Source organism: Martes martes (genome assembly GCF_963455335.1).
Source record: "Martes martes genome assembly, chromosome: 3".
In the NCBI taxonomy this organism is placed as follows: domain Eukaryota; kingdom Metazoa; phylum Chordata; class Mammalia; order Carnivora; family Mustelidae; genus Martes; species Martes martes.
This window is the reverse complement of record NC_137890.1, coordinates 99,760,971-99,788,363: the sequence shown is the minus strand read 5'-3', so window position 1 is coordinate 99,788,363 and position 27,393 is coordinate 99,760,971. Positions and strand designations below refer to the sequence as shown.

Genomic DNA, 27,393 nt, shown 5'->3' with positions numbered 1-27,393 from the left:
CATCCCTAGAGTTTAAGAATGAACTTGGTTCTATTGCGGCTCCAATGGAAATATCCCTAACAGATATTGCTAGGAAATCCTCTGTTGCCTTAATTCTGAACTACAGTTACTCAGAAAGTTCTGCGATGACTCTTCTTGGTCTTACTTTTTTAGGCCTACTCCTTGCTAACATTTAGTAGAGTGTTCATCCCATCATTAACAATATCAGGTTCTCCTTTAAAACACTTCTATGCATGGCATCCAGCAGAGTTTACTGACAGTGTATCATAACTCTCACAGACACTGAACCACTGAGAAGTATGAAGTAATACCCTGTTCACCACCTTTGCACATATTGTTTCTAACGTATTGTCATGTTTCATTGAATGACATGATCTTTGTTTTCTGGTTCTGGAAACATAGAAACTAGAAGTCTTTGCTTTCTCAAAAATTGTAATTAGCCTTGAAAGGACAACAAGAGAAAATAAACATATATCCAAAAGATGATATGCTGGTTAATTAATAGCTTTATGCTATAGATAGCCAGCATTCAGTTATTTTTGGAGCTACAGACACTGAGAAACATTTTACCCAATGTAGGAAAATGGTTTGGATATTTGCCTGTTTTTAAATCTTCTTGCTACATCATACTTCAACCACAAAAGGCAGTGGGAGGAATAAGTTGGAGAAAATTGGATGGTAATAAGGATAGTAAAGTGAAGGGAAAGAACTCATTTTCTTTGTCCCTTTCTCTAGGGTGGTAATTGGACTAATTCACCCGGCATTATCATTCTTTTCATTACCTAAAAGCGTAGTCAGAAATAGGCAAGTAGAAGACTTGGTTATCTTTTCAGACCCATCATCATCTTTTCTGTGGCACATAGTCAAATACATTATCACTCCAGGAAGATGTGCACTGGATCTATTTGTCCCATGGTATGTGCAGCTAGGCACGCATACTAAACAGCTATACCTGGCAATAGGGAATGAGTTACAGAATGCAAGGAAATGTATCATAAAATGTTTCCTCATAAATGAACAAAACTGCTTTTAAAGTACAGTTGATACAGAAGAAGTTGAGAAAACAGGGTGTTTTTTTTTTATGAGCACTAGCAAGAAAGCCACTCATTTTTGCTGCTGTATTTCTAAATAGCATATAATGATAGAATGATTATATAGTAAATCATGTTAATTACATTCTTCCACAGCTGTTGTTTTCAATATTGGGAAATTATAATTGTTGAAAATAAGTGTGTAACTTTCTTCCACATTTGCTGTGCTAAATACAAGTAAATGAGTTTTTCAACATCTTTTGTTTATCCTTAGTAAAAGATAAGTTAACTCTAAATTTTCAGAATTAAATAAAATGCTCTAGCTTATATTTGCTTATTAAGGTCTATTATTTTATTGTATAGTGAGCACTATATATTTACATAGCACTATGAGTTAAGAGTATAACTTCCCTTTGAATTATTTTACTTTGATACCATATGCAGGTCCAGTGGTTATCATCCTTAGCTTATATTCTGCCAAAACGTATGTAAAGGGAAAGTATGTGTTTATATGACTTATTTACTTCAAATTTGGGTAGTAAATGAAGACATTCACTAATTTCTCTTTTGTGTAAGTTACTTTCAGAGTCCTTTGAATTTGCTATGAAAGAGCTCATACTATATTTGCAAAATTAGTCCCAAATATGCTTGGAAGAACTATGAAATACTTGTACTATATCTGCAAAATTAATTCCAAATATGCATTGAAGAGCTATGAAGTACAAGCAATTCTGTCTGGGTCATAGATCTTTACTCTCTGTGATTAGATATCCTTCATGCTCTCATATAGTTTACAGTCATGTCAGTGAGAAGCAATTAATACATCTATATATGGCTCAAATATAAGAGATGCACATTGAATACATCAAAGAGAGCTCGTCCTCAGTATAAGATCTGCATTGGAAAGAAGTTCCTCACTGATTATAAAGAAAATGGTAGGCTTGCAACCAAACCTCATAATTAAAGGAGAAACAAAGAAACGGGGATAGGATGAAGAAATGTAAATAGATTACAATAGAATATATATATATATATATATATATATATATGAGAAAAATGCATATATGTCTAGGAAACCTTCACTGGCCAGAGTCAATACAGGGAAAACTTTACAGTTTTCCTTGTTTGAATAAAGAGGATATATTTTAACATTTGGCCTTTATGCTGGTAATCTATTGACCTGTAAGAAATTACCTCAAAACTTAATTACCTTAAAACCTCATACACATTCACAGTTTCTGCGAGTCTGGAATGTGGGCATGGCTTAGCTGCATCCTCTGCTGCACGGTCTCTCACAAGCTGTACTGAAGGCATCTGCTCTGGAGCTGCCCTCACCTCTGGGGTCAACTGGGGACAGACTGTCTTCCAAGGTATTCATAGGATTCACTTTCTTGCTGCAGCTTGCCCATTGACAGCTCTCAGTTCCTTGCCATATGGACCTTTTCAACATGGTAGCTTGCTTCACCAAAGCATGCAAATAGAGAAAGCAATACAGAGAGTTTGCCAGGAGGGCAGAAGTCACAAACTTTTGTAACATAATCACCGAAGTGACATCCCGTATTTGTGGTTAGAATCAAATCACTAAATCCAGCCTATCCTCAAAGGAAATAGACATCATCCTCATATAGATAACAGGAACCAAAGATCTTTGGGGATCATCTCAGAAGCATGCATACCATTGCCCTTTATTTTGCTCAAGAACTAAAATTTGCATAACAGCAAATAAAATCATGGTAAGTATCATGTACATGTGTGCATGTACATATACATACACACATGTGTTTAGATGTATATACATACACATATGTATATATATGCATGTGTGTGTGTGTGTGTATTTATATAGAGAGAGAGAAAGAGACACATTTGTAAATAGAAGACAAATTTTTCATCAAGGCTTTAGATATAAACATTCTAGCATATATTCAACCCCATGAAAAATATGAAGTCGGCAAAAGAATACCTTTCTTCCTTTCCTCTTTCCCTTCTGGGGATCTCTTTATTCACTTCTGAGTTGCCCTTGTCTCTAGGCCCACTGCATCCAATTTCTTCCTGCTGTTCCTCAGATTCATTCCTTGCTAGGGAACCCAGATTCCTAGGCACCAGATCTGTCCATGCTTCTTTCCAGTAAATCTCTGCATCCTATGACCTATTTCTTCTTTAAAGACATTGCTTTCTGAAATGTTAAAATGCATAATGCATCAAAAATATTTGCTCCTGTCATGGCTAGCTGACCTGTGCTCCCTCACAAGTAGCAGAAGCCTGGTCTGAACTGTTTATTTCACAAGGACCTTGTTAAGAGAATGTGTTGGACGGAGATCTAGTGTGCACTCCAAGGCAGAGGGGAAGGTTATTTTGTCATATGAACCATTACCGAGAGTAGGCAGCCGCAGACATAGCCCATCCAGGTGCAGTCGGCATGGTTTTCTGACATTATGACTCTACCATTTTCCATCCTCGCATTCTTGTTTATGTGCTTTCTCTCCTTGGAATAGCCTTCCTTTCTTGTCTGTTTACTGAATTCCTCTCCACCTTTGACGGTCCCACTCAGGTTTTACCTTTTGCGGTGATGATGTCCCTGACCCCTTGAGGCAGAATTAGTCATAGAGCCTGCCTTCTGCCTGGCTCATGCTTTGTGCATTATTGCATGCAGCTCACAACATTGTTATTTGGAACAAGTTCTACTCTCTCAATATTTTGGTTTTCAAAGGGCAAATTGCTTTTAATAGAATAAACTAAGATTTAAAAACAAACTCTCACTGTCCTAGACCCCAACTTGCTTCCCTTCTTGAAATTCTTCTGTGGGATCCCACCCAAACCCATGCAGTCTCTTCTGATTTTCCTTTATCTTTATTCATTTGTGTAGTTATTTCTGAGCCCTGTTTACTCCTGAAAGTGTCTCTTTTACACATTTCTTTATTTTTCTTCTCCTGTTTCCTACTGTACTCTCCACCCAGCTCATCTCCTCTCTAGACCAAGTGGTCCCTATTCTCTAGCTGATCACCACAAGACTCAGCTCCCACAAACACCTCTTTGGTTAAGTAGTTTTCTTCTCTAAAACACTCATTGTTTCTCATCTAGCTGTGGGATCAAGGCCAAACTCTGTAACTTATCTTTAATGTTCTTTATGTTGTGTTTCTTAGCAACCTTCGAACAAAGATGGACTCACTCAAAGTCTTCTTTGATTGCCCCAGTGTGTTGGCCAATGCTAAATACGTGTAAATACCTAATAAATATTGTTGAATTAACAAATAACTTCCGCTATAATTAGCCAGAATGTAACTTTTATTGAGCAACTGTTTTATGACAGGCAAATTTTAGTATGAGGAAACAGAAGCACAGAAACTCATTACTCACCCAAGGCCACCTGACTGGTTAGTGACAGAGCCAGGACAAGAAAGCAGGTGGCTGACATCTAGCACAGCTCCCTTAGCAGTGTGCAGGGTCTGGCCCAGGCAGGCGTTTTCAGCTTCACTAAAAAAGGGTGAACCCGGAGACAGAAGTAGAGGATTCATGTTTGATAGTAATTATCATACATTTCAGAGATGATTACATTTTTACCCTTATCCCATTGTTATTTTATCTACGATTAGCTGAGTTTTCAAATAATAAGCTTCCTTCTTTGGGGTGTTGTGAGTTTGGGCAGTTTTCCCAACTATTTGAGTATGATTAGGTACACTCAGTGTACCCTGGGGTTGAGTCCAGTGTTCCTGTCAGTGTAGGGATGACCCTACAGGTGCCTCCTGCTCAATCTTGTGTGGTTTCATTACTCTTTTCTAGGAATGCAAGGTCAAGGAATAACCAGAGTCAAGAGCTTAATTTTTGAAGGGCTCTTTTCCTGAACTTAATTAAGAAGCTTTAATTAAGGTGTGAAACAGTGTGAAGTGAGAGACAAAGTCCCATGCAGGTCAGGCCCTGGAATTCAGAGCAGGGGACGTTTGCTTCAACTGTAGTGTCTTCTACTTGTACTAGCCTCTTGCTGCTACGATTCTCCCACACTTCTGGCCTGTACCCTCTTCTTTTCTTCTCTATGTCCTGTATCAAATTATCTTATTGTATTGGAGGGAAAACAACTTTGCCTCTACCTTTCTGCAATAAAATTCTTATATAAAAGGCGGATTGATAAGAGAAAAATGAGTGGAAGTTTATTAACATGTATACCTCATGTCTACATGGGAGATATTCAAGGAAAATGAATAACTCAGAGAGGTGGATTTAGAATTCAGGACTGCATATCATCTTACTAGGAAAAGGGCAGGAGGGATGTAGGGGTCTTAGGGGAGATTAAATGATTTTTAGGAAAGGTGAAGGGACACTTAGAAGAATAGATGGGAGGTATGATAGTGTGACAAAGTTGGGCTGGGTGTGGGTGTGGGCTTCTAGTCTCCTCCTCTGCACTGAGAGTCAGTCTTCTGTGGCTGATGAGACTCCCACACAGGGAACGGATGACAATTGAGTTGCTTATAGAAGATCTGTCTTTAGACAGATAAGAGAAGTTCAGAGAAAACCTCATCCTGAATTTGCCATTTTTCATGTGCCTACAGCTCGGAATAATCAGTATACCAAAGCACTGTATTTTGGGGTGACGCATCTTGAGTTACCTCAGTTATAAACAGTGGAGGCATATTCTGCTACCTTTCACTGTCAATTAATATTTGCTTCAGAATAATCTGGTAACTACTCACAGTGCGTTGAATTAATAAAAATAAATGGGAACTACAACATATTGAGTGCTTTCTGTATACCAGGCACTCTACTATGTGGTTTCCTTATAGGATTTCCATTCTGAATTACAACTCAATAAGGTATTTGTATTTTATACTTGCTAAAAGGGAAGTTAAGCAAATTCCATGGTATCATACAGCATAGTAGAAAAACAGAAGAAATAAGATCACGCCTCAGGTTTATCTTCATTCCTATGGCTCGGCCCATTTTCTTCATTAATATATTGTCCTTCCAAGAGTCTTTGTATTTTAGTAGAAAATAATTTAAGCTTACAAGAGAAACCCCATGGGTGACTCCTGAAAATCAACCAGGCTAGAGGGTTGGAAGCCTTTTAGATACCCTCCACTCCTCATACTTCATAGGACTCTTCTGTGGCTTGGTATAATGCCAACCATGAGTTGGTTTCTTTTTAAGATAAAATTTCCTTTCAGGTGTTATAGCTGAAGATTTGTGTTCTTCCTGTCTCCGAATATCCACAAAAAAGCAAACTGGAAAAGAGCCTTTCCAGGGCTTTTGCTAATTGTTCTAGACCCCAGAGCAAAGGATAACATGCCAATGGGAACATGAACAATAGAAGCACTTGTACAGTCCTAAGTGCTTTACATCCTTTAAACTCTCGTCCTCTTCACACCTCTATAAGATATGGTGTCTGTCCTGTCCTAGAGGTGAGGACACTGAGATGCTGAGCTTTTAAATCTAGCAGAAGTCGAAGCCTGGCTTTCTGGAACCAGAGATAGTAGTACCAGACATTTTACACTTCTGCTCTTCATCATGATCCTTACACAAATGATGTGTTGTCTCTTGAGGAAGATAACACCCTAATAGCCAACATACAGATAGTCTGGTGGATGAGGCTTGCCTCTAAAACAAAAAGAAAACAGGACAGGTGCTCATAAGACCTCAGGCTTCTTCTATGTGGCTTCCTGAGTCAACCTGGTTGGTAGCCACTGTCTGAATAGGGGGGCACTGTGCTCTCGCAGGTGACACGGAGAGAAGGAAAGTCAGAGGACCACATTCTGTCTGGGCTGGGATATCAGCAGGAAACACACCCAGGACAGTTGCAGGGAACACTGGAAGACAAGACGTGAGTGATAGAATAGTGTTGTGGACAACAAATGCTTGAGAAGTTGCTAGGTTGAAAAAATGAGCAAGATGTGAGAGGTCAAGGAAAGCATCCTGGAGAGCTTGGACTTGAGTCACAGAGCTCAGGAAGGTTTGAAAAGATTCCCCACCTTGCTCCTTCTTGCCTTTCTTTAAGAGCTTTGATTTGCTGCTCTTACATTTTATTTTACCATCTCAGATGACCCTGAGAAATTAAATGGTAGGTGACAGGTAGTACCTGTTGCAAAGCAATGACTTTGATTATAAAGTTTTATTCTGGGGCTTCTGCTTCAGCCCAGGAAACTTTTTTTCAGTGTTACTGCTCACAAAGTGTGGAGACAGGGCAGGGGAGAGGAGAAACTTGAACCAAAAAGTCCTGGAGCATGGGGATTTGTCAGTGGAATGATTCTACAGTCTAGTAAAATGAGGAAGATTTAAACTGTTCAAAAATTTTTTTCTTTAGAATCTGCAGGCAAAAATGCTGTGCCTTTCTCTGTTAGTTACTAATCAGGCACCTTCAGCTATGTTTCCATTCCAAAAGCCAAAAAAAAAAAAAAAAGGAGAATTACTGGGGTTTGAATAATGGTAACCATAGCATATTTCACATTTTGAAGTTTGAATAATTCACCTGAACTTAATTGCAAAATGAAATACTGTATTTGTGCATAGCCCTCTGGTTCTACATTAGGAAAGGAAAGGTATATTATACTTCCAAACCCTGACCCTGCTTTGGTTTTAGGTATTTCCATAATGAATCTGAATACCCAGGGGTTTCCCAAAGAATGTGAAATGCCAGAAGAATGCTCAAATGCCTTGAAGGTGGTGAGGATTAATTTAATGGGAAATGATTGCCTTCAGAAAACATGGGGAGGAAAAAAAGTATATATAAATAGGTTTTGACATCAGACATTAGCAGGTGGTTTTATATAGGTACGACAGTATTGTCTTAGCACTTTGTTAATAAAAATTCTGTAGACATTGTTCATATTATGTTTGTCAGGAAATGATCATATAAATAAAAATGGAAGATTGGTGTGGAAAGAATATAAATATTGAACACATTTCACACGGCATATCAATCAGTTAACAATGGGGTAGTTTTCTTGCCCTTTGTCATTATTCAATGCAAATTTATGAAATGGAAAAGGCATTATAAATTTGTTATGTCATTCTATTACATATTAAAAGGTGTTTTCATTTGAGTTGCAATCCATATATATTGCATTACTGTATCTCCTTTTTTCCTGTCAAAATACATTTTCTTAGTTAGGTGAGCAGATGACTTCTCTGTGAAGCTGATCACCTTGGATGTGGCCATTAGTTCTGTTCTATTGTCCAGAGTCAGCTATCCTTTTCCTGAACCTTCCAGATGCATACTTCTAAGAAATATAACAAAATCCTTCCTTATACTGAATGTTGTTAGCAACATGTCCAGACTTGGAAAACCTCCTCTTGTTTTGTTAGGATTCATTTTGGATAGTAGTCAGACCACATTTTCTTCTATAGCATTAAGACTATTTAGTTAGGAATTCCAAAAGACCAGGTTTTTGTTTGTTTGTTTGTTTTGTTTTGTTTTGTTTTGTTTGTATTGTGTTGTATTTAGACAAAGGACATGCCAATCCTCTGGGGAAGGCTGCTAAATTATTTCTTAGTACAGAAGGCCCATGAAGATTTGTTTCCATCAGATTTTGGTGAAATGTACCATCTGTTCAGCTAAAGAGCTGCTGTTACCAAAGCAGGTAGAAATAGGACCATCTTTGTTTTCATCAGCTTTTGTGGTGATGAAAGGGGGCTATGTGTGTGGCTGTGTTTCCAACTTTCCCAAATCCATTCTAAATCATCAGATTTCACGTGATATTGTCTCTTTCACCTCCCACATACCAAGGTCTCTTGTGTATGGCCTGGGCCTTGAGGTCATTGACATCAGTCTGGCCACTGAACAGATGCTCTGGGTTTATCTGGTTTTATTGGTTGGCTTGGGACCACTGCTTTTGCTTCTGTGTGAATTTTTGTAAAATTCAAGAGCAATTTTTATTTTCTTCCTTTTTCCTTTCTTTCCCCCAGCTTTCTTCCCCATTTCCTTATTTTGAACCAGACCAAACACTTAAAGGGGTCCAAATATTCCAGGCTCTTTTGTGCCTTTGTACTCACTGTTCCCTGTTTCTGGGCATGTTTTTCTTAAGTTTTTCTATTGGCTAATCCTCTTTTACCTCTGTAGGCTTCCTCCAAACAGTATCAGTTCTTTAAATCTCACTGTGAGGTACCTTCCTCATCTGTTGCTGGGTGTCTCACCTTGCCACACTCTGCTTTCTCATGGTATGCAACCTTGGCCGTTGTTTGTGTTGACACACTTGTTCAATGCCCCCATGAAATAGTAGTAAGCTCTTTTTTTTGTTTTGTTTTTAGATTTTATTTATTTATTTGACAGAGCAATAGAGAGAGAGCACAAATAGGCAGAGCCACAGGCTGGAGGAGAGGGAGAAGCAGGCTCCCCTCTAAGCAGGGAACCCAGTGTGGGATTCGATCCCAGACACTGGGATCATGACCAGCCAAAAGCAGCCACTTAATCGAATGAGCCATTCAGGCACCAGTAGTAAGCTCCTTTTGAGTAAAGACCGGATCTTTTATCTTAGTGTTCTTTGCACTCAGCAGTGTTAACACCCAGTAATTACTAGATTGATTGATGGATGGGTGGATTGTGTTTGGATGGAAATAAAAGTGACTGTCCATTGCTCTGAGAAATGAAGTATGTTGGACATACTTACTGTCCTATCAGAGCTTTACAATTTAATTGGGAAAATTAATTACATATATAGATTTATGAGAGGAGGCAATATATGATAAGTCAAACATATGGGGAAGAAAGATAAAGGACTGTAGAGAAATACAATAAACAGATCAAAGCCCCAGGGGACAAGGAATGGTTTGAGGAGGAGGTGACATTTGAGTTCTTCCTTGAGTTTTATTTCTCTTCACTCTTCTTCCTGCTCCTACCAGAAGGAACCAAGGAAACAAAAAGACTCCAGGAGAAAAACAGCCATTTTTTTAATATGGTCAAAAGTAGCAACTCTAGAATAAGCCTTCCTTATTTCAAATTCTTCCCCTGCTTAGTAGCTGTGTAACCTTGACCAGATACTTCAAACAATAGGTTTTTCTTTCATCAAATGGTGCTTAAAACTGAGTTATCATAAGAAAACAAAGGAAGAGAGAAAGAGATAATTTATGTAACATTCTTACCATGATGGATGGTATACAGTAAGTGCACAATAAGTATTTGCCATTATTGTTTTCATTATCAAAGGCCTTTCCCATGAGGTGTATCTGTTTTTATGTGCACTCATTTATTATGCCTTATTACATAAAGCAAAGCCTGTTATGAAAAGGAACTATGCAACAAAAATCCTTTTAATGTCTTATTAGATCAAACCATATAAAACTCATTTTACAGATCAAAAATGACTAAATATCAAATTTCTTTCATATGGTTCCAACTATACATGCATACATGTATATATGCATATATATATGCATTTACACATTTAGAATCTTGCCTGTAAGTCAGAAGATCTTGAAATGGAAAAATAATACATGAGAAAAGTTTGCGATCTCATGATGCACTAATTTCAAGCGGCAGTCACAGCAAAACTGTAGTTTGGCAAAGAGATTTAGGAGGTTCACTGGAGTACAATATTAAATACCGAATAGGTAAGTCTTCCATTTCAGTAAGACCTTCATACCCAGATCTTAATATCTAGTCTAGGTCGCAGACATGGTCAATAACTCATTCCCATGTTTTCCTGGTTTTCGCAATTTGCCAAACCAGAGATTTAAGCCTAGTGTAGAGAATACAGTTCAAATAAAAGTTATGTGGCACCTGCGATGTCCTGCAGAGACAGCACACCTGTTGAGATGCAAAAATTGGAAGAGTCTGGTGAGATATATAGGTTAGGTTCAGAATATTGCAGGAATCCATTCAGATATGTGGATTTCCGGTGACATTTGAGCTGATTCTTAAAGGATTTGAAGAGCTTTTGGGAGTAGAGGGGAATCACCTTATAGAAGGGAACATAAGAAGTAGGTCTGGAGGCTCGAAGGGGTCTATTGCAAGAATGAATACAACATGGCCAGGAATGACTGCACATATAGTATGTGATGAGGAAAAGAGGGGAAGTAAGGCCATAGGAAGAAGGAGGTATTTCAAATGCCTTGCTCTGTGGTTCACTCATTGTCCTGTATGCAGCAAGAATGGGTACATGCAAGGTTTTCAACTAAATTATTGGAACAATAAGAATGATAGTTTGAAGAAGATTATCCGTCCCCACCTAACAGCAGATGGTGATGGTAAAGTGCCTAACTAGATAGAAGAACTGGTTAGAAGACTTTCAAAGAAGTTTAAGAACAGGAAATGAAACCTAGTCTAGGCAGGGACATTGGTCAAGGAAAGAGGAGGGTATTGAAGAGAAAGAATTGGCAGCACTAGGGAAGTGGTGGGAAGGAGAGGGTAGTTGAAAAGAAGCTACAGACCCTTCATTCCAAGTGATTAGGGATGATGATATGAGTATCAGTCAGGAAAAGAGACCTGTCAGTCTACTTGCTGTGCAGAGGGATTTAATTCACAGAAGTACCTGCCTGCAAGACAAACAGAAGCTTCAAGGAGCAAAAGTCAGGGTGCTTCTATTAGCTGTCAAGATCAAGCTGGGCTTGTGGTCCAGTAAAGAGGTTGCTGATGCTGTGAAAGGTGGAGAAACTGTGTGAACTGCAGCAGCTGTGCAGCCCAGAAACAGGTGACAGACAGGGAGCGCAGAGTCCAGCCAACTGTGGCAGACCCACATGGTCTGTGCCACTGTTGGCAGGGGAGGAAAAACATATGCTGCCTTTCAGCTTCCAAAATATTGTGAGTGCACCTCATTCACAAAACAGAAAGCTGGCAGTTGGGTCCGGGAAGAAGCAGTTCCCAGGCTTCCTGCTGCTGAGCCAGCGGGGAAGGCATAAGAGAGGCTGGCAAGGCTGCCCAGGGTCCCAGAGAGAAGACAGGACAGGCCATAGAGCCTAGGGACAATGTAGTGACAGGCAAACGCGTATTGGGTTCTGGTGGGGCATCAAGTGGAGAAAGTCTGGAAAGCCAGATGTAGGCTTGGAGATTTCGATTTGGAAATCTGAAGCAAAGAAGGAGGTATATATGAGAATGGAGAGAAAGGTGGACACAGAGATAGGCAGGAGAGGGAGAGCAAAGACTGAGATCCTGGCCATGAGGTATAGTGGTGAAAGAGGGAGATGCCAGTAGGAAGCAGTGAGTGTTCAGCTAGTGAGGAAGGGCACCTGAACAATGTAGTCAGAAAGGTCATAGAAACGAAACTTTGAGAAGGAAGCGGTGGCCAATGCAGGCAAATTGCTCAACCCAAAAGACTCTGAAAGCAGTATTAAATGTGGTGATTTCAGGTCCACTGATGATGAGAAACCACGCTGAGCCTGGTTGTCAGGACAAAAGTCAGATTAAAGGCAGTTGTTGAGGTGGATTTGGTGGGGAAACATGTGAAAGCAGAATAGATAAACTACAGGTGGTAAAGGGTAAAGGGAAAAGATGATGGATAAATTGCAAAAGGAGAGTGGGGACAACAGAAGTTTCCATTTGGAGGAAGTTTATGTTAGTTTGTTTGACATTTGATGAAAATAGGTGCTCTTGGGACGAGAGACGTAACAGCTGCCCAAAGGGCAGGTTGGGAGCAAAGGTCCAGGAGACATGGGGAAGGATGGAATCCAGGGTTCTGGTAGTAGCCATGGCAGAAGGGGCTCGGATGCCTCCACATCTATTAATGTTCTAAGTGGCATTGGCACTGAGATGATCATGAACATATCGAATTCCCCCAGAGAGTATAGTGTTCAAAGCATGGACAACAGCATTGTTTCTCACAGAGTGATAATCATCCAATCTATGTACGTAAAAAACCTGGAAATAAGCATCACTAAAACACAACAAAGTCAGTGTGGAAACAAAAGTCCTCCTGAACTGAGGTGCTTCCTGCCCCAAATAGCTACATTTACTAACTGTTGGGTGATAATGACACCTTTCTGTTGCAGGCTGTGGTTGTGGGCCACACTCATACATAAAAAGAACATTGACATTTGAGTTACGCAACTTTACTAATCAATTTCTTGACTGTAGAAAAACTGCGATATCATTTTACAGCCCCTATTATAGCCTAACAAGAGAGAGATAATTAAGTCCTAGGGGACCCACGTTCTAGCCGGCTGCAGAAGGAGCCCTTTCCCTCTCCTTCCCAGTCTGGGAGAAGTCTCTGCACTTCACAATTAAATGTGCTCCTCTTCTTTGTCTGTGGGAGTCAGGGATGATTGGAAGAAAGTTTAATGTGCTGCTTATTACTTGGTTTCTGACATTTGTTTAGTGTGGGTTTATAGTCTCTGCCAATATGACAATAAAACCGCATGGATGGACAGGAAGCCAAGGTCCTCAGTTTCTTGTGTTTGTATGGAGGGAGCAGGAAAAGGGCTTTGACCATAGATCTAAACATTTTAAGGCAGCACAGCTTTAAGATAAAAGACTGTTAACATTGTATATATCTATGCATGGTGGCATGGTATTTTCTAGTAGTTAAATCAGCATAGGGCACAGATGACCCTTGAACAACAGGGGTTTGAACTGCGTGGGTCCACTTACACATGGATTTTTTTTTTTGATATAGTACAGTACTGTAGATGTATTTTCCTTGTGATTTTCTTGATAACATTCTTTCCTCTAGCTTACTTTAATGGTAAGAATACAGTATATAGTATGCATAATATACAAACCATGTCAATTGACTATTTTTATGCTTGGTAAGGCTTTCAGTCAACATTAGGCTATTAGTAGTTAAGTTACACAAAATCAAAAGTTATACGTGGATTCTCAAGTGTGTTTGGGGGGAGTTGGTGCCCCTAGACCTTGTGTTGTTCAAGGATGAACTATGTTATCACTCATTAATTACATTTCAAAAATCTTATCACTTGACAGCTTTTGAGTGTTTATCTTTGCTTAGTTTCTGTTATTTTTTTTCTTTTACACTAAATCTAAAAAGTGTGCTTCTGTCTCCAATGTTTTTACTTATCAAAGAAAATTTATTGTTTGAAGTTAGTTTCAATATATAGGTTCTCTGCCCTCTCCCTCCAAGTAACCTTGCTTTAATTTTGTAGCATTGACAATTCAAGGATAAATGGACACTACTCTGGCCTAAAGTCACTGTATTTTTCAACATCTATTTCACTGGGCAGGAACATGCAATAAAAGTACTGTATAAAACTTGTATTCTATGATAAGAAATACTTGAAGACAATTGCCTTTTATTTAATGTCAACCTTGTGGCTGGGGGATTTTACAGTTATTGGTATTAGTTTTATCAGAGCAGTTTGTTTTTGTTTTTGTTTTTTCTTAGCAACAGCTATTCTGATATGGCCATTCTTTGTTTTCTCATAGACACCCCAGGCCAAGAAGGACATACTCTAAATACTGGAGGAAACCTAAATACCCCAAATTATTGGGAGAAAATATACATGTATAGGAAACATAATGAGACAGGGAAGCATTACCTAGAGGCTCTGGTTGACATTGTTTGAAATGTATTTAATAAACTATTGTGACTCAATGAAGGTAACTTTAAATGTACATAATTCAGTTGGAAAAGCCTTAACTGCTCTGGCTAACAATGACATAAAATGCTTTGCCATTTGATTAAAATGCCAACACGTATACAAAACTAAAATGGAGCACTCTTATTTTCAGTTGACCTGTAGACTGGTATGCACACACTTAAAGTATATTTCTCATTAAGAAAACTCATAATAAGCAATATACAATGACAAACCAAATCAGTAGTTGTGTTTGCAAATCGCTTCTCTATCAAGCCAAATCTTATTCATTTCCCAAAGTTTAACCTGGAGCAACACCTCCCAAGAGCCTTTCTTAGCCTCTTATATCTCTTTACCTCCATGGCATTTTCTTCTGTCACTGATTACACTGTACGGTAACTGGTGGTCTGCCTGTGCCCCACACTCGGCAGTTTTTCTTTACTCACGTTGCTAATTAGAGCACAAAGCACATTGTAAACATGATTATCAAATAAAGGAATATATAAATGAATGAGGTGGTAAATGAGTGAATGAATACATGAGGAATTAATTATTCATATCACAGAAGGTGTTATTTTTAAGTTTTCTGCCATTGGAATTAAAATTAGTTTCATCTAAATATGTTTTTCCCTCTGTTTTTCGACATTGTATATACCCCAAATGAAGTAACTCCACAGTTTAGGGAAGTTCCACGCACCAAGGATAAATTGATTCTCCCCTGCATGATTTGGGTAATAGAAAAAGGCATGAGGGGCATGTGGGTGGCTGAGTCAGTTGAGCATCTGACTTGATTTCAGCTCAGGTCATGATCTCAGGGCTATGTGACCGAGCCCTGCATTGGGCTTCACGCTCATCGTGGAATCTGCTTGAGATTCTCTCTCTCCCTCTATTCCCACTCACATGCATCCTCTCTCTCTCTCTTCCTCTCTCTCTCTCTGTCAAATAGGTAAATAAATCTTGAAAAATAAAAAATGAAAAAGACAAAGACATGAGATACACACTGGAGCCCCTAACAAGCTAACAAAATAGTTGTAAAACTAAGAAACCTGGACATAAAATTTTTTTATGATATTTAACAGTGCCAGCTAGTATATGGGTCAGTATTTGGGGAAGACACAAGAATAAGACATAGATTCTCGTGGGTTAATGTGCAAGAATATGCTTATAAAAGATACAGATTCCTGGCCTCCACTCCCAGAGATTCTGATTTATTGGGTCTCAGGTGGACCTGAGAATCTGAACTTCTAATGAGAACCCTTGGTGATTTCCTGCAGAATGTCCCAGGAAAGTAATTTCTAGTGGACTAGGGAGAGACTTTTATGGGCCAGAATTATCAGGAAAGTAGGAGTGGGGACTTAGTCTGGAGCCTGAAGGATGCTTGGATAGGCAAGGAGGGAAAGCAGTGAATCTCCTTTTCATTATGGTAATTGGCAGAAACATCTCTATCCAAATACTAGATGATTATGATGATTGACAGAATGCATTCTTGTGACATCCCAGTGTTGTGTTACTCTGGGAAGTAATATGGAAGCCGTATTACTCTGATGCTTCCTTTTTTGTTTGTTTTTAATCTAGCCTAGAAGCAGATTTTACATTGACTTCTTTTCCCCAGTTTTCACTTTTTACCTGCCACATCTTGACAAGTTCCTACAGTTCAGAATTTCTAAGAATCAAACATGCCTGTTGTTGCCATACCTTAAATTGTGATGATATTTTAAACAAGGACTATTGGGTGAAGAGTAGTGAAACATTAGATGTCTCCATCCACTAACACCACTAAGAAACCATCTCTTCCATTTTCTTGCCAATAAAACTTGGAAGGTTACAAAAGTTTTGTGGACATGCAGGCTGTTTTTCCATGTTGATAGATATTTACTATAAAATGAGCTGCGTCAAAAACATGACTAACCTCTGTAATGCTAAAGCTTGATAGTGTGTTCTTCAAAGCAAAGCAGACTTTGAAGGTATTTGTTTGAAGATTCCTTAATCAGAGGGAACATATTTGTGGGTCACTCAGAATGCTCAGAGAGACTAATTGCAAAGGCTGGCAATCATTTGGCATGAATGAAGGAAGGGTGACAATCAGTACCTCACCGGGATTGAGAGGAATTTTAATGGCGATAACTCAGTTGCCTAGCAGAGGGAGATAAGTAGCATGCGGTAAGAAGAGACCAGCAAAGTACTTCTTGTCTTTCTTGAGTTTGGGCACTGAGTCACCTGGGGACAACTTTGTGCAGTCTCACAGGCAAGGTAGGCAGTCACTAGGAGGTGGTTCCACCTATGTCTTCAATTCTGACAACACAGGTATGGAAGACATAATATTAGCACCAATAACTGGTTCTCTTCTCCTTGCTGGGTTCTCAGGAAAATAAATTTACCACCAGCCCTAGCAGTTAGTTGGTCCATGTGACTAGTTCTGCCCAATCATCTCCAAATTGAAGTGACCCTTCTGGATTGAGGCAGTAAAGATCCCTACAACATTCTCCAGTCTCTCTTTTCCCAGCTATAATGAAGGCTTCATGTTGAAAAGGTAGGGAAGCCTAAATACTTGAGTTATTCCATTGACAGGGAGATTATAATATTTAGCATCTAACCAGGATATCTTGGGAGTAAAAAAAAAAAAAAGTGCTGTTAATAATTATGCCTGCGCAATAGAGATAAACTGGACTGTCTTGGGAAATAGGGACATTGAGCCACTCTACCCCTGGAGGATAGTTGACTGCTGAAGTGCTCAGACCTTGTGACAAAAGGAAATTTATTTTATTATTTAATTTTATTTTTTAGCAGGAACTTTTTTTTTAAGATTTTATTTATTTGAGAGAGAGAGAGAGAGAGAGTGAGAGCACGAGAGGGGAGGAGGTCAGAGAGAGAAGCAGACTCCCCGTGGAACAGGGAGCCTGACGTAGGACTCGATCCTGGGACTCCAGGATCATGACCTGACCTGAAGGTAGTTGCTTAACCAACTGAGCCACCCAGGTGCCCAAGAAATTTATTTTTTAAGTAAGCGAGCTGTTGGGGTTGTTACTTGAGCATAACCTGTTGTATCATGACTAACACAGTAGCTTATCCTCCAAACCTGTTGTTGTCTGAAACTTTGGGGAGAGGTGCTTTATCTCTACCCTTTCTGAAAAAAGACAAAGAAGGTGGGTGCCTCTGTAAAGTCCTAATTTGTTTGGCTGATACTCCCAAGGAGCCTGTTCCCTGCCCTTCTCATGTCACTGCCAAAAGATCTAATTCAAAGTGTCTTGATTTCTGAAAGAACTATCTTTAAAACCACAGTAAAAACAAGCACCAATGTATATAACATTTTACATTTTGTCTTAACCTCTCTCTGGGATAAGGAGAACTGACATGAAATACCCATTTTGTAGACAAAAATGCTGAAGCTCAGAAAATGTGATTTTTTTCCTAAGTTACATGGCTGGTAAGATTATCTGTCCCCAGACCTAACTCTGCCACTTTAGGGAATACCAAGAACTGAGATATACCTACTGTGTTATGCCACAGGAGTTAGGTTGGGAGATTTGATGAACACCACTTCTCTGCTTGTACTATGCTTTTGTAATATCTGCTTGCTTGAGAGAAGCCATTCTGAAATATTGTGGATGAAACGTCACAAGAAGTATGTGATTTAAAGAGCAAGCCCAGTGAAGAATGTCCTACTGGCCTTCATGAAGCTACAGAAGCCAGTTTTGTGGACTCATAATGTACTTCTTTACATCAATTGAACCATTTTGTCTAGAAAATTTAACACTACAGTTTGATCCCATTTATGACCAATTGGATTTTCCTGCCCTTCTCCAACACACTCAGCCCCCCGCCAAAAAAAAGACAGATTGCTGCCAGTTACTGACTGTTCCGCTTTGTACATTTTTCAGATCCAGTGTGACTGTTGGTTTGACCTCTGTAAGCTTTAATGACATAACACTTGTCAAGGTTCAAAAGAAGAAAAGGTCTTTAAGGTGTAGAAAATGAGAATCAAATTCAAGATGAGTTTGCCAGTAAGAACCAGGTCTAATCATTTCACTCAATTATTAATTTTCTCTGGGTCAAATACCAAACAGATCCTGAAGCATGAGAAAATAGAATATCATCTGTTTGGTGTATTCTTTGGTGTTATAACTGTCTGATGAGGAGATAGTTAAAACCCTAGAGAAAGATATAAGGTCTGAAACATGGTGAGCCTCATTTTGAGTATCTAACATCATTATATTGCTGTATTTAAACTTCTAAGAGCCCAGTGGATATTAAGAAAGAAACCGTGACTGTCTGATCCACATTGTATTATTCTTTGGCTAAGGTAAAATGATAAACTTCTCATTTTAAGAAATACGAAAAATGCTGCTCCAAGTTGCTACATTAGTTTTATAGAACAGAATAGCCTCTGATTAAAATCCAGTGACTATTCTCGTGGTATATGCAAATTTTTTTTTATTTTTTATATCAACAGTGGCCAAAAAGAAAAAATACTGAGGACTGATAATAAATTGAACTGCTATCTTCAGAGTTCCCCTAACATTTGAATACTGAACTATAAAGATCTATCCCCCAAATAATACATTTATATTAAAAGTACTTATCCTGGCAATCCAAAGTCTTTTCTGAGTCATATCAGACTCAAAGAACGTTTGTGCTTTGGACTACTCAAGAAAATTTTTGAAAAGAACTACATCTGGATTTATTTGTGAAAATTCATTATTTCAAAGAATTCTATTAGGACACATAACAAGGATAGATTTAGAACTTCAGTAGGTTAGCTCCTGAGACTGGACATGGGTGGTTATATGAATTGTTAACTATTTTGTAACAATAAAACGTGATCATCATAATAATTAACAATTATTGCCTTAATTAAAACCTCTATTCCGTTAAGGAAAGTGACCTGCTTTGTAGACCTCTTAGGGATTCTTGGGATATAGCGCAAACCCTGCCTTCAAAATGTTAACTAGGACAGTGGAAACTACCAAGCTACGCTTCTTTCTGGCACTCACTTGCATGTGTAGTTTTCTCCCTCTCTCTCTTTTTCTTTCTGGATGAGTGTGAACTCTATAGTCACATGAATCCATAAATCGAACTCCATGTTCTACCACTGTCAAGCAAAAACATTTGAGATTTGCTTGTTGACATTCAGGTAATTCCCTTCAACTCCACATGGAGGATGGACTTCCCTGAACACCTATCTCCGCTTCCCTGCCTTCTCCATGTCTGCCTCCCCCCATTCAGTGAGCTCCCATGCAGAATCAGCAGGAGCCTGCCCACAGAAAAATTTATGGCGCTTCCTGCTCACACACACATGGCCCTGAAGTGAATAAGATGCAGTAATTCAAATTGGACTAGCACCTTTCGATCTGTTTATGAATGGTGTTGCAGCCCCATGAGTGAATTAGAGCACTGTGGTTTCTGGGCAACAGTATTATTCTTGCAAAATTTGTGCTGAATTAAAACTATATATCATCTAGGAAAGAAATAAGAGATTCCAGCCCTCCGACATTTATCCAGAGTGAGCTTCAGTTTCAGGGCACTTTTCAGTTATCTTCGCTGTAGATTTACTGTTCCTAACCAGTGCAGCAGGGATAAGCAGAGATCAGGTTAAGAACATCAAAGTCGCAGCTGACCTGGGGATTGTCGTTGCTTACATGCTTAGATGTGGTAGCTTCTAAGTGAGGAAACTCTCATTTTCTGAGGAAACGAGTTGGTTCAGTTGGGCGGAATCCTATACTAAACCAGCAAAGTTTCCACATGAACAGTTTCCTGTTAGAATTGAAAATTAGTAGGCTTTTCTCTCCACTCTGAAGCTTGGAGAAAGCTTTGCACTGCAATTAAAATGGGGAGGTAGGATAGGTTGTTGAGCAAAGCAATGGGAGTAGAATGGGAGAAAGAAATTGAAAGCAAATGATATGGGAGGTCATGCAAAATATGTTTTTCATTAAGATAATTCTATCCTTTCTGCCCCACCAGCGTAGCAGTGGACTGCCTGCACAGAGGTTAGTCAGCCAGGGGTCCAATGGCTTTGAAGGGTAGCCAGGCTAGGGACTGATTGTAGAACCCTGGTCTCATTAGGGTACTGCTCCAGCCCTCTAAGCTAATGAACTACACATGAAGCATGCTGACTGTGGACTGTATATTCAGGGTGACAAAAAGAGCAAGGAGTTACTATTTCTGGGAGATGGTTGGTTTGTTTCGCTAATGACCAGGAGGCCAGCATTTTAGCCCCAAGTGTCACAGCTTAAGATATACCCTCCAGTCTTATTGACGCCTTTCATTTGTCACTACTTCTCTCTGGCCACTTAGACTTACGTATAGGTCTGTGGGGATATGAAAAGAAGCCAGGAAATGGATGAGGGAAGAAACTGTTAGATTCACTCATTCACGCAAAAGGAATTTACGGACCACCGATCCAGTAAAAGTAGCTATGATCAGTTGCTGGAGATAAAATAAAAAAGGCAGAACCATGGACCTAAAGAAACTCAGAGATCATTAACAAGGCAGAAATGAATGGGTTATGGTCTTGCCACCTCTGACAGAAAAGTCAATGAGGGAATATTGAGTAATTTCACTGTTAATTTCATTATTAATGTATTGTGCGATTAATCAGCGAGCACCCATTAGAATATTTCTTGAAATGGGACTCAGTTCAGCTTCCAGTTGAAAGAACCCCATCAATTATCAGTTTGAGTTGGAGAGAGTGGCTTCTTGTTTTGCCTGTACTTTCTTCTATTTCTGCCAAAAATGAAGTTATGCTAAACAGAGTCTCTGATTATGGAAGTCGCAAAAGAACACTTCAGTCTAGCATTCTGATCAGTTTTTAGTGTGTCATTAGGCAAAAACTCTTGCATTTAGACCTGTGCTATCTGAAATACACTATTGACATATGAATTTAGTTTCTTTTCTCTGACTTGTGTAGGACTTAGCTTCTTAAAAATATTATACTTTAGAACTTACTATATCTTTCCAAGTACAATTTTGGCCTATGTCTTTTTAGTTGACAGCCACTTGACCGGTATGTAGGAGAAGAAAAGACTTTAGTCACAGTTCAGACCAAAAATAAGTAAATACATAAAAAGGAACTGGAAGACATTGATTAAGGGTGGTGTTAAACCAGTCAGCAGTAAAAAAAAAAAAAAAGAAAAGAAAAAGAAAGAACGAACAGAAAAGAAAAGAAAAAAAGAAAAACCAATAACAACAACAGAGAAAAAAGAAAATTTCTGCCTAGACCTGGCCTGGAAAAAAGGAGTCAGCTTATTTTTAGGCATGTTTGGAAAACAGATTATAGAACTGTTCTATGTGAAGACTGGTAATGCAAACCCTCACACATCAGCTGTCAAAATAATAAAATGAAGTAAAATGTCAGCAGGCATCAAATGACAATAGATAAGTCTTCACAGCCTTTGATTTTCAGGAAAACAAATAGAGATGTTTGCTAAATGAAAACTTAAAAAAGATGTCATCAGGGAATAAATAATAATGTCTTCTCATCAGGTTCAAAATATTTTCCCTGTGACCAGATTCATAAAAGTTATGAAAGGATGAGACAACTTAATTTTTTACCAAAGGTTGGGATGGGTCTCAGTAACTGTGTTCCAAGCTGTAGCTTACAAATGTAATTGGTTTTAATTAATGATGATAGTGCCAGAAAAAAAATGTTCACTGTGTTACTGTGGGTCTTGGCTGCTTAAGAATCTAAAAACTTCCTGCCCACCTCTTTTTTTTTCTCTTTTTCTTTTTCCTTTCCTTTTCTTTTCTTTTTTTTAATATAAAGCCAAGAAGAATGGGGAAAGGTGAAGAGATGTTTTTCTTTTTGATCTAACAACTTGTGCATATAACTTTTAATTATATAGAAGGAATAATTCAGCAAGATATGCACTGACAGAATTATATTTTAACTTGTTAAGAAAAGACAAAATTTTATTTTCACCGAGTCTAACATTTGGAACCGATTTGAGAAATGTTTCTAAGTTGAGCACCTGGGTGGCTCAGTGGGTTAAGCCTCTGCCTTTGTCTCAGGTCATGATCTCCGGGTCCTGGGCTCGAGCCCCGCATCAGGCTCTCTGCTCAGCAGGGAGCCTGCTTCCTCCTCTCTCTCTCTGCCTGCCTCTCTGCCTACTTCTGATCTCTCTCTCTCAAATAAAAAAAAAAAAATGTTTATAAGTGAATGGAAACCAGATTAAAATAAGAAAGACCTGCAGCGGGGCGCCTGGGTGGCTCAGCGGGTTAAAGCCTCTGCCTTCGGCTCAGGTCATGATCCCAGGGTCCTGGGATCGAGCCCCGCATCAGGCTCTCTGCTCAGCGGGGAGCCTGCTTCCTCCTCTCTCTCTGCCTGCCTCTCTGCCTACTTGTGATTTCTGTCTGTCAAATAAATAAAAAAAATAAATAAATAAATAAAATAAAATCTTTAAAAAAAAAAAAAAGAAAGACCTGCAGCTTCTGTGCTAAGGTGGGAAGAAAGTAGACAAATATTTAGAAAACCAGAGCCCAGTCCTTGATCTGTCCTGCACAAACTGCCTGATCTTGGGCAACTCATCTCCATTATCATTACTTTTCTTGTTGATGATAGATCTGGCAGACAGCATGGAAAATCTACTACCATTGGAGAGATTATCTTTGTTTTTTCACACAGTAAAATAAAATATTAGAAATTGGCTCTGATCATTTAATATTTCAGAGTCTGTCCCTTCTTCACAACTGTTTGTTTTTTTTTTAATATAAATTTAGTTTGTCTTTTCTACCTGACCTTAAGCACTTCCCAGGTCAGAAATGGTGTTTTTGCCTTTTTGGGTTCAGCATCCATAGATGTTCACCAAGGTAACTCTTCATTAAGAGTTAAGATTCTTCTTCATTTAAAATCATTTCCTGGAGATGACTGAGTGGCACAGTGGGTTAAGTGTCTGACTCTTGGTTTCCATTGGGGTCATCATCTCAGGGTCATTAGATCAAGCCCTGCATTGGGTTCTTTGCTCAGTGCAGGGTCTGCTTCAAATTTTCTCCCTTTCACACTGCCACTCCCACTTGTGCGCTCTCTCTCTCTCTCTCTCTCTCTCTCTCTCCAATAAATAAATAAATAAACCTTTGAAAAAATAATTAATTAATAAATTAATTAAATATTTTCCTGGATGTACGTAAGGCCTAGTGTAAAGAGGCTGCTCTCTCACAGTCAGGAAAAATGGTTTAGTCCTAATCTACCCAACTAAAAATGTTCCTATGAAGAAGCCCTTGAACTTTCTGTGTCTCTGCTTTCTTAACCACTGCATAGATGTAATGATCTTTTATAAATACATTATAATGGTTAATAGATGAGCATTCTTTGACAAGTTGGAAGTAGTATTTAATTTTGTTGTTATCATTAATAATACAAGACTTGTGAAAATACAAGGAACAGATTTTGCTCTCCTGGCTGGATGCAAAGGAGATAGCTCACATAAATATAAGTCACAAAGCATCCTTTGAGCACTCATAATGATGTCCCCTGTCTTCTGAAATCCTGAGTGGCTCTCAGTGCCATCCTCTATGGAGGCAGAATTTCCCTAGTTACAGTCTGGATTTGGATGAGCCCAGATTATCTGTGATTTCCTCACTCTGCTGCTAAGTAGTTCTATCATATTAGATCATATTAGAAAGGTTTGCATTTTGAAATATACTCCTTTGGTTACTGTAATGGTCTTGCCACTTCATGGAATTCATTGGCCTCCTGGAGCCCTTAATTTGCCATGCTAGAAGCTCTTAGTAAAAGAAAGAAGCTGGATCAGCCTACTTTCCCTCAAATCTTTCAAAATGGTAAAATACATGCTTCAGAATAGGACTAGAAGAAACAGCCAACTCAGGTTCTGGGCAAAAGAGCACTCACTGTGTTCACTGAATTTAGTTCTGGTGTCCTCCTAAGAATCTGGTCCATGTATCTTCATGGATGGGCCCCATGGACACAGTCACTCAAACACAGAATATACATGGTCAGTGTCTGGCACAGAGTAACTACCTAATAATTTTTTAAATAAATTAACAAAGCATTCCTATAATAGCATCTGCGAAGTACCTACTTGATCTATAACTGAGGGAGACACATAAGAAATCCGTGATATGGTTCTTTACCAAATATTGTAATTTACTTCAGGAGACAGAACATACATACATGAGATATTTGAGCATTAAAGTGGGGAATTTTTAAGTGATAGTATGAATGATATAAAGAGAACAGCTATAAAAATTCAAAGAAATGGGGGGGCAATGAAGATGTCTCTTTGGTACTGAAACTTGAAGTAGATTTTTTTTTAAAGATTTTATTTATTGGGGTACTTGGGTGGCTCAGTGGGTTAAAGCCTCTGCCTTCGGCTCAGGTCATGATCCCAGGGTCCTTGGATAGAGCCCTGCATCAGGCTCTCTGCTCAGCAGGGAGCCTGCCCCCCCCACCCTTACCTCTGCCTCTGCCTCTCTGCCTATTTGTGATCTCTCTCTCCCTCTGTCTTTAAAAAAAAGAGGCTTTAACCCACTGAGCCACCCAGGCGCCCCATTGAAGTAGATTTTGAAAGATGGTTGGAAATGAGAAGATGCAAGGGTTTGGCATTTCAAAAAGTAGTAACATGAGACAATGTCTGGAAATGGAAATGGAAATGGGTGTGTTTGTTTTACTCTTTACTTTTGGGCAATGGGGGATGGGCATTGGAAGTAGGTATATGAGACAAGATAGGATTATAATATACAATATACATTGCAATATAACCTGTAGAAATACTAATTAATGTGCACTAGGATGTATGTGTAAAAATGTGTATTATTTAAAAGAGTAAAAATCTTGAAGTAATTTAAGTTCCACCAGTAGAGGAAGGGTTAAATAATTTATGGTGCATTCATATCATGAAATACCAGGAAGTAGCCGAAAAGAATAAAGTAGATCTTTGTGTGCTGACAATGGAAAGACCACCATGGAAAGATGTAACAGTGTGTTCACAGTGAAAATACATTCATGTAATATTCGTCAACTTCAAAAATTTATTTAAAGAAATCAAAGTGGTATTTCAGGAAGATTAATGTGGTGACATTGTGTGAAATTAAAAGGGAGTGATTGAAAGGGATGTGGGATATTGGGAGATGTTTGCGTAAGAACAGATGCAGGAGGCCAAGGATAGGGACCTGAATGGTAAAGAGAAAGAGAACCCAGAGACATTCTGAAGAATGATTTTAAAGGACTTTGTGACAGATTCCCTAATATAGGGGATGAAAGAGAAAGACGAGAAAATAGATTTCCAGGTATCAGCTTAGGAAATATACTGGAGAAATATTTCTCCTAACTGGAATAGACCCATGTTAATCAAACCTTCTTTAAAGAAATTCTTTATGCATTTTGTGTTTGTTTGTTTCTCAGGATGGAAGAAACAGTACGAAATCTACTGAAGAGTCAAGGGCCTCCAGAGCAGAAAAAAGAAGAAACTGTTCATATAATGGTCTATCAGGTATGCCATGTTTTTTACTCTTGGCTGGGCACAAGCTGGCTTGTTTTTGTTGCATTTCTTTAGCTGGGTCCTCCCTAATGCAGAGATAAATAGACAAGTGTGGTCCAGACCCTGGTGCTGGGAGCCATACAATCACCTCTGCTTAAGGAATCATGCACATGTTTACTTATCTCCTTCATTTCTTGAAGTATGACTGTGAAATAAATTGTAGATTTGGTTGTAGGAAGGTGCAAAAACTAAGTTTATAATGAAACAGAGAGACCTATAAAAGTACCGTAGTACTCTGTGGTCAGGGCAATAAGACAAGTATCTGCAGCATTCTCTGGGAACACAGAGGTGAGGGACTCATTCTTTCTAGGGAGTTAAGTGCCATACCTCTAAGAAGTATGACACTTGGTGTATTTCAGAGGTATGATACCTGGGGGCTTGAGGGATAGGGAACAGGAGGAAGGATGCTGCAATCAGAGAGATGCCTAGAGGAAGATGAAGTGGTTGAATCTGCATGGCAGACTCATGGAGAATAAGAAGCTCAAGTAAGTAAATAATGGCCTGGTGAGATAAAAATCCCAGTGATGAGACTGAGGGTACATGGAAGAGCTGGATGAGGTCATGCTTGCATGCTGTGACCTTGAACCTTGCAAGGGCGTGACCTTGAACCTTGGGCAATGGGGAGTATAAAGAGCTCCAGGGATAGTAAGTGGTAGATGAAGTCTTTGTCTTTGATAGTCTTTGTCTTCTGATAGTCTTCATTCCATGGTTCTTTAACACTAGCAAAGCAGCTGGGATGGCAAGCAAGGCCTCCAATCTGAGCATGACTGAAGCTGGCCACATACAAGAGAAGGCTCTGGAAATGAAAATGGGCAGATATTTGTGGAAATCACTGGGTAGCCCAAGTTTTTTTGCTGGCTAAAAAGCAAGTGTGCCTGGGGAGATAAGCAGAAAACCCCACTGGTAAAGTTCATGTCACATGATTTTCCCTGAATTTATGGGATCAGGGGTCTACAACGCATCTTGTTATGAAGATTTGAAGGAATCTGATAATAAAAGTCACAATATTTTTTAAAGATTTATTTCTTTATTTGAGAAAGAGAAAGAGAGAGAGGAGGGGCCGAGGGAGAGGGGAGAAAGGATCTCAAACAGACTCCTCAATGAACATGGAGACCCAACGTGGGGCTCGATCTCATGACCCTGAGGTCCTGCCCTGAGCCAAAACCAAGATTTGGATGCTTAACTAACTGAGCCACCCAGGCACCCCAAAAGCCACAGTATTATATGAAGTTAAGAAATCTAGGCAGAGTTGACCTTAATAAATTTATGCTCTAAGTAGTTGACTCTTGAAGCATACAAGTGACTTTAGGACAAAGGGGACAACTGTTATCCATCTCCAGAGAAAACAGTGCAAAGCACTGACTTCTTACCAGGGCAGTAATTAAAATTAACTCCAGAAGACAGTAAGAAAAAGTCATTAACTTCCA

The 27,393-nt window shown here is 39.1% G+C and overlaps 1 protein-coding gene across 1 annotated transcript in view; it reads left to right on the top strand.

The window, feature by feature from the left end:
* The window catches only part of NCKAP5 (NCK associated protein 5), an 894,518-nt gene that overhangs the window by 547,384 nt on the left and 319,741 nt on the right, over positions 1-27,393 (top strand). Inside the window, exon 6 of the mRNA XM_080799084.1 lies at positions 25,831-25,918. Within this exon, the coding sequence (XP_080655210.1) occupies positions 25,831-25,918 (88 nt within the window). The remainder of the gene's footprint in view (positions 1-25,830; positions 25,919-27,393) is intronic.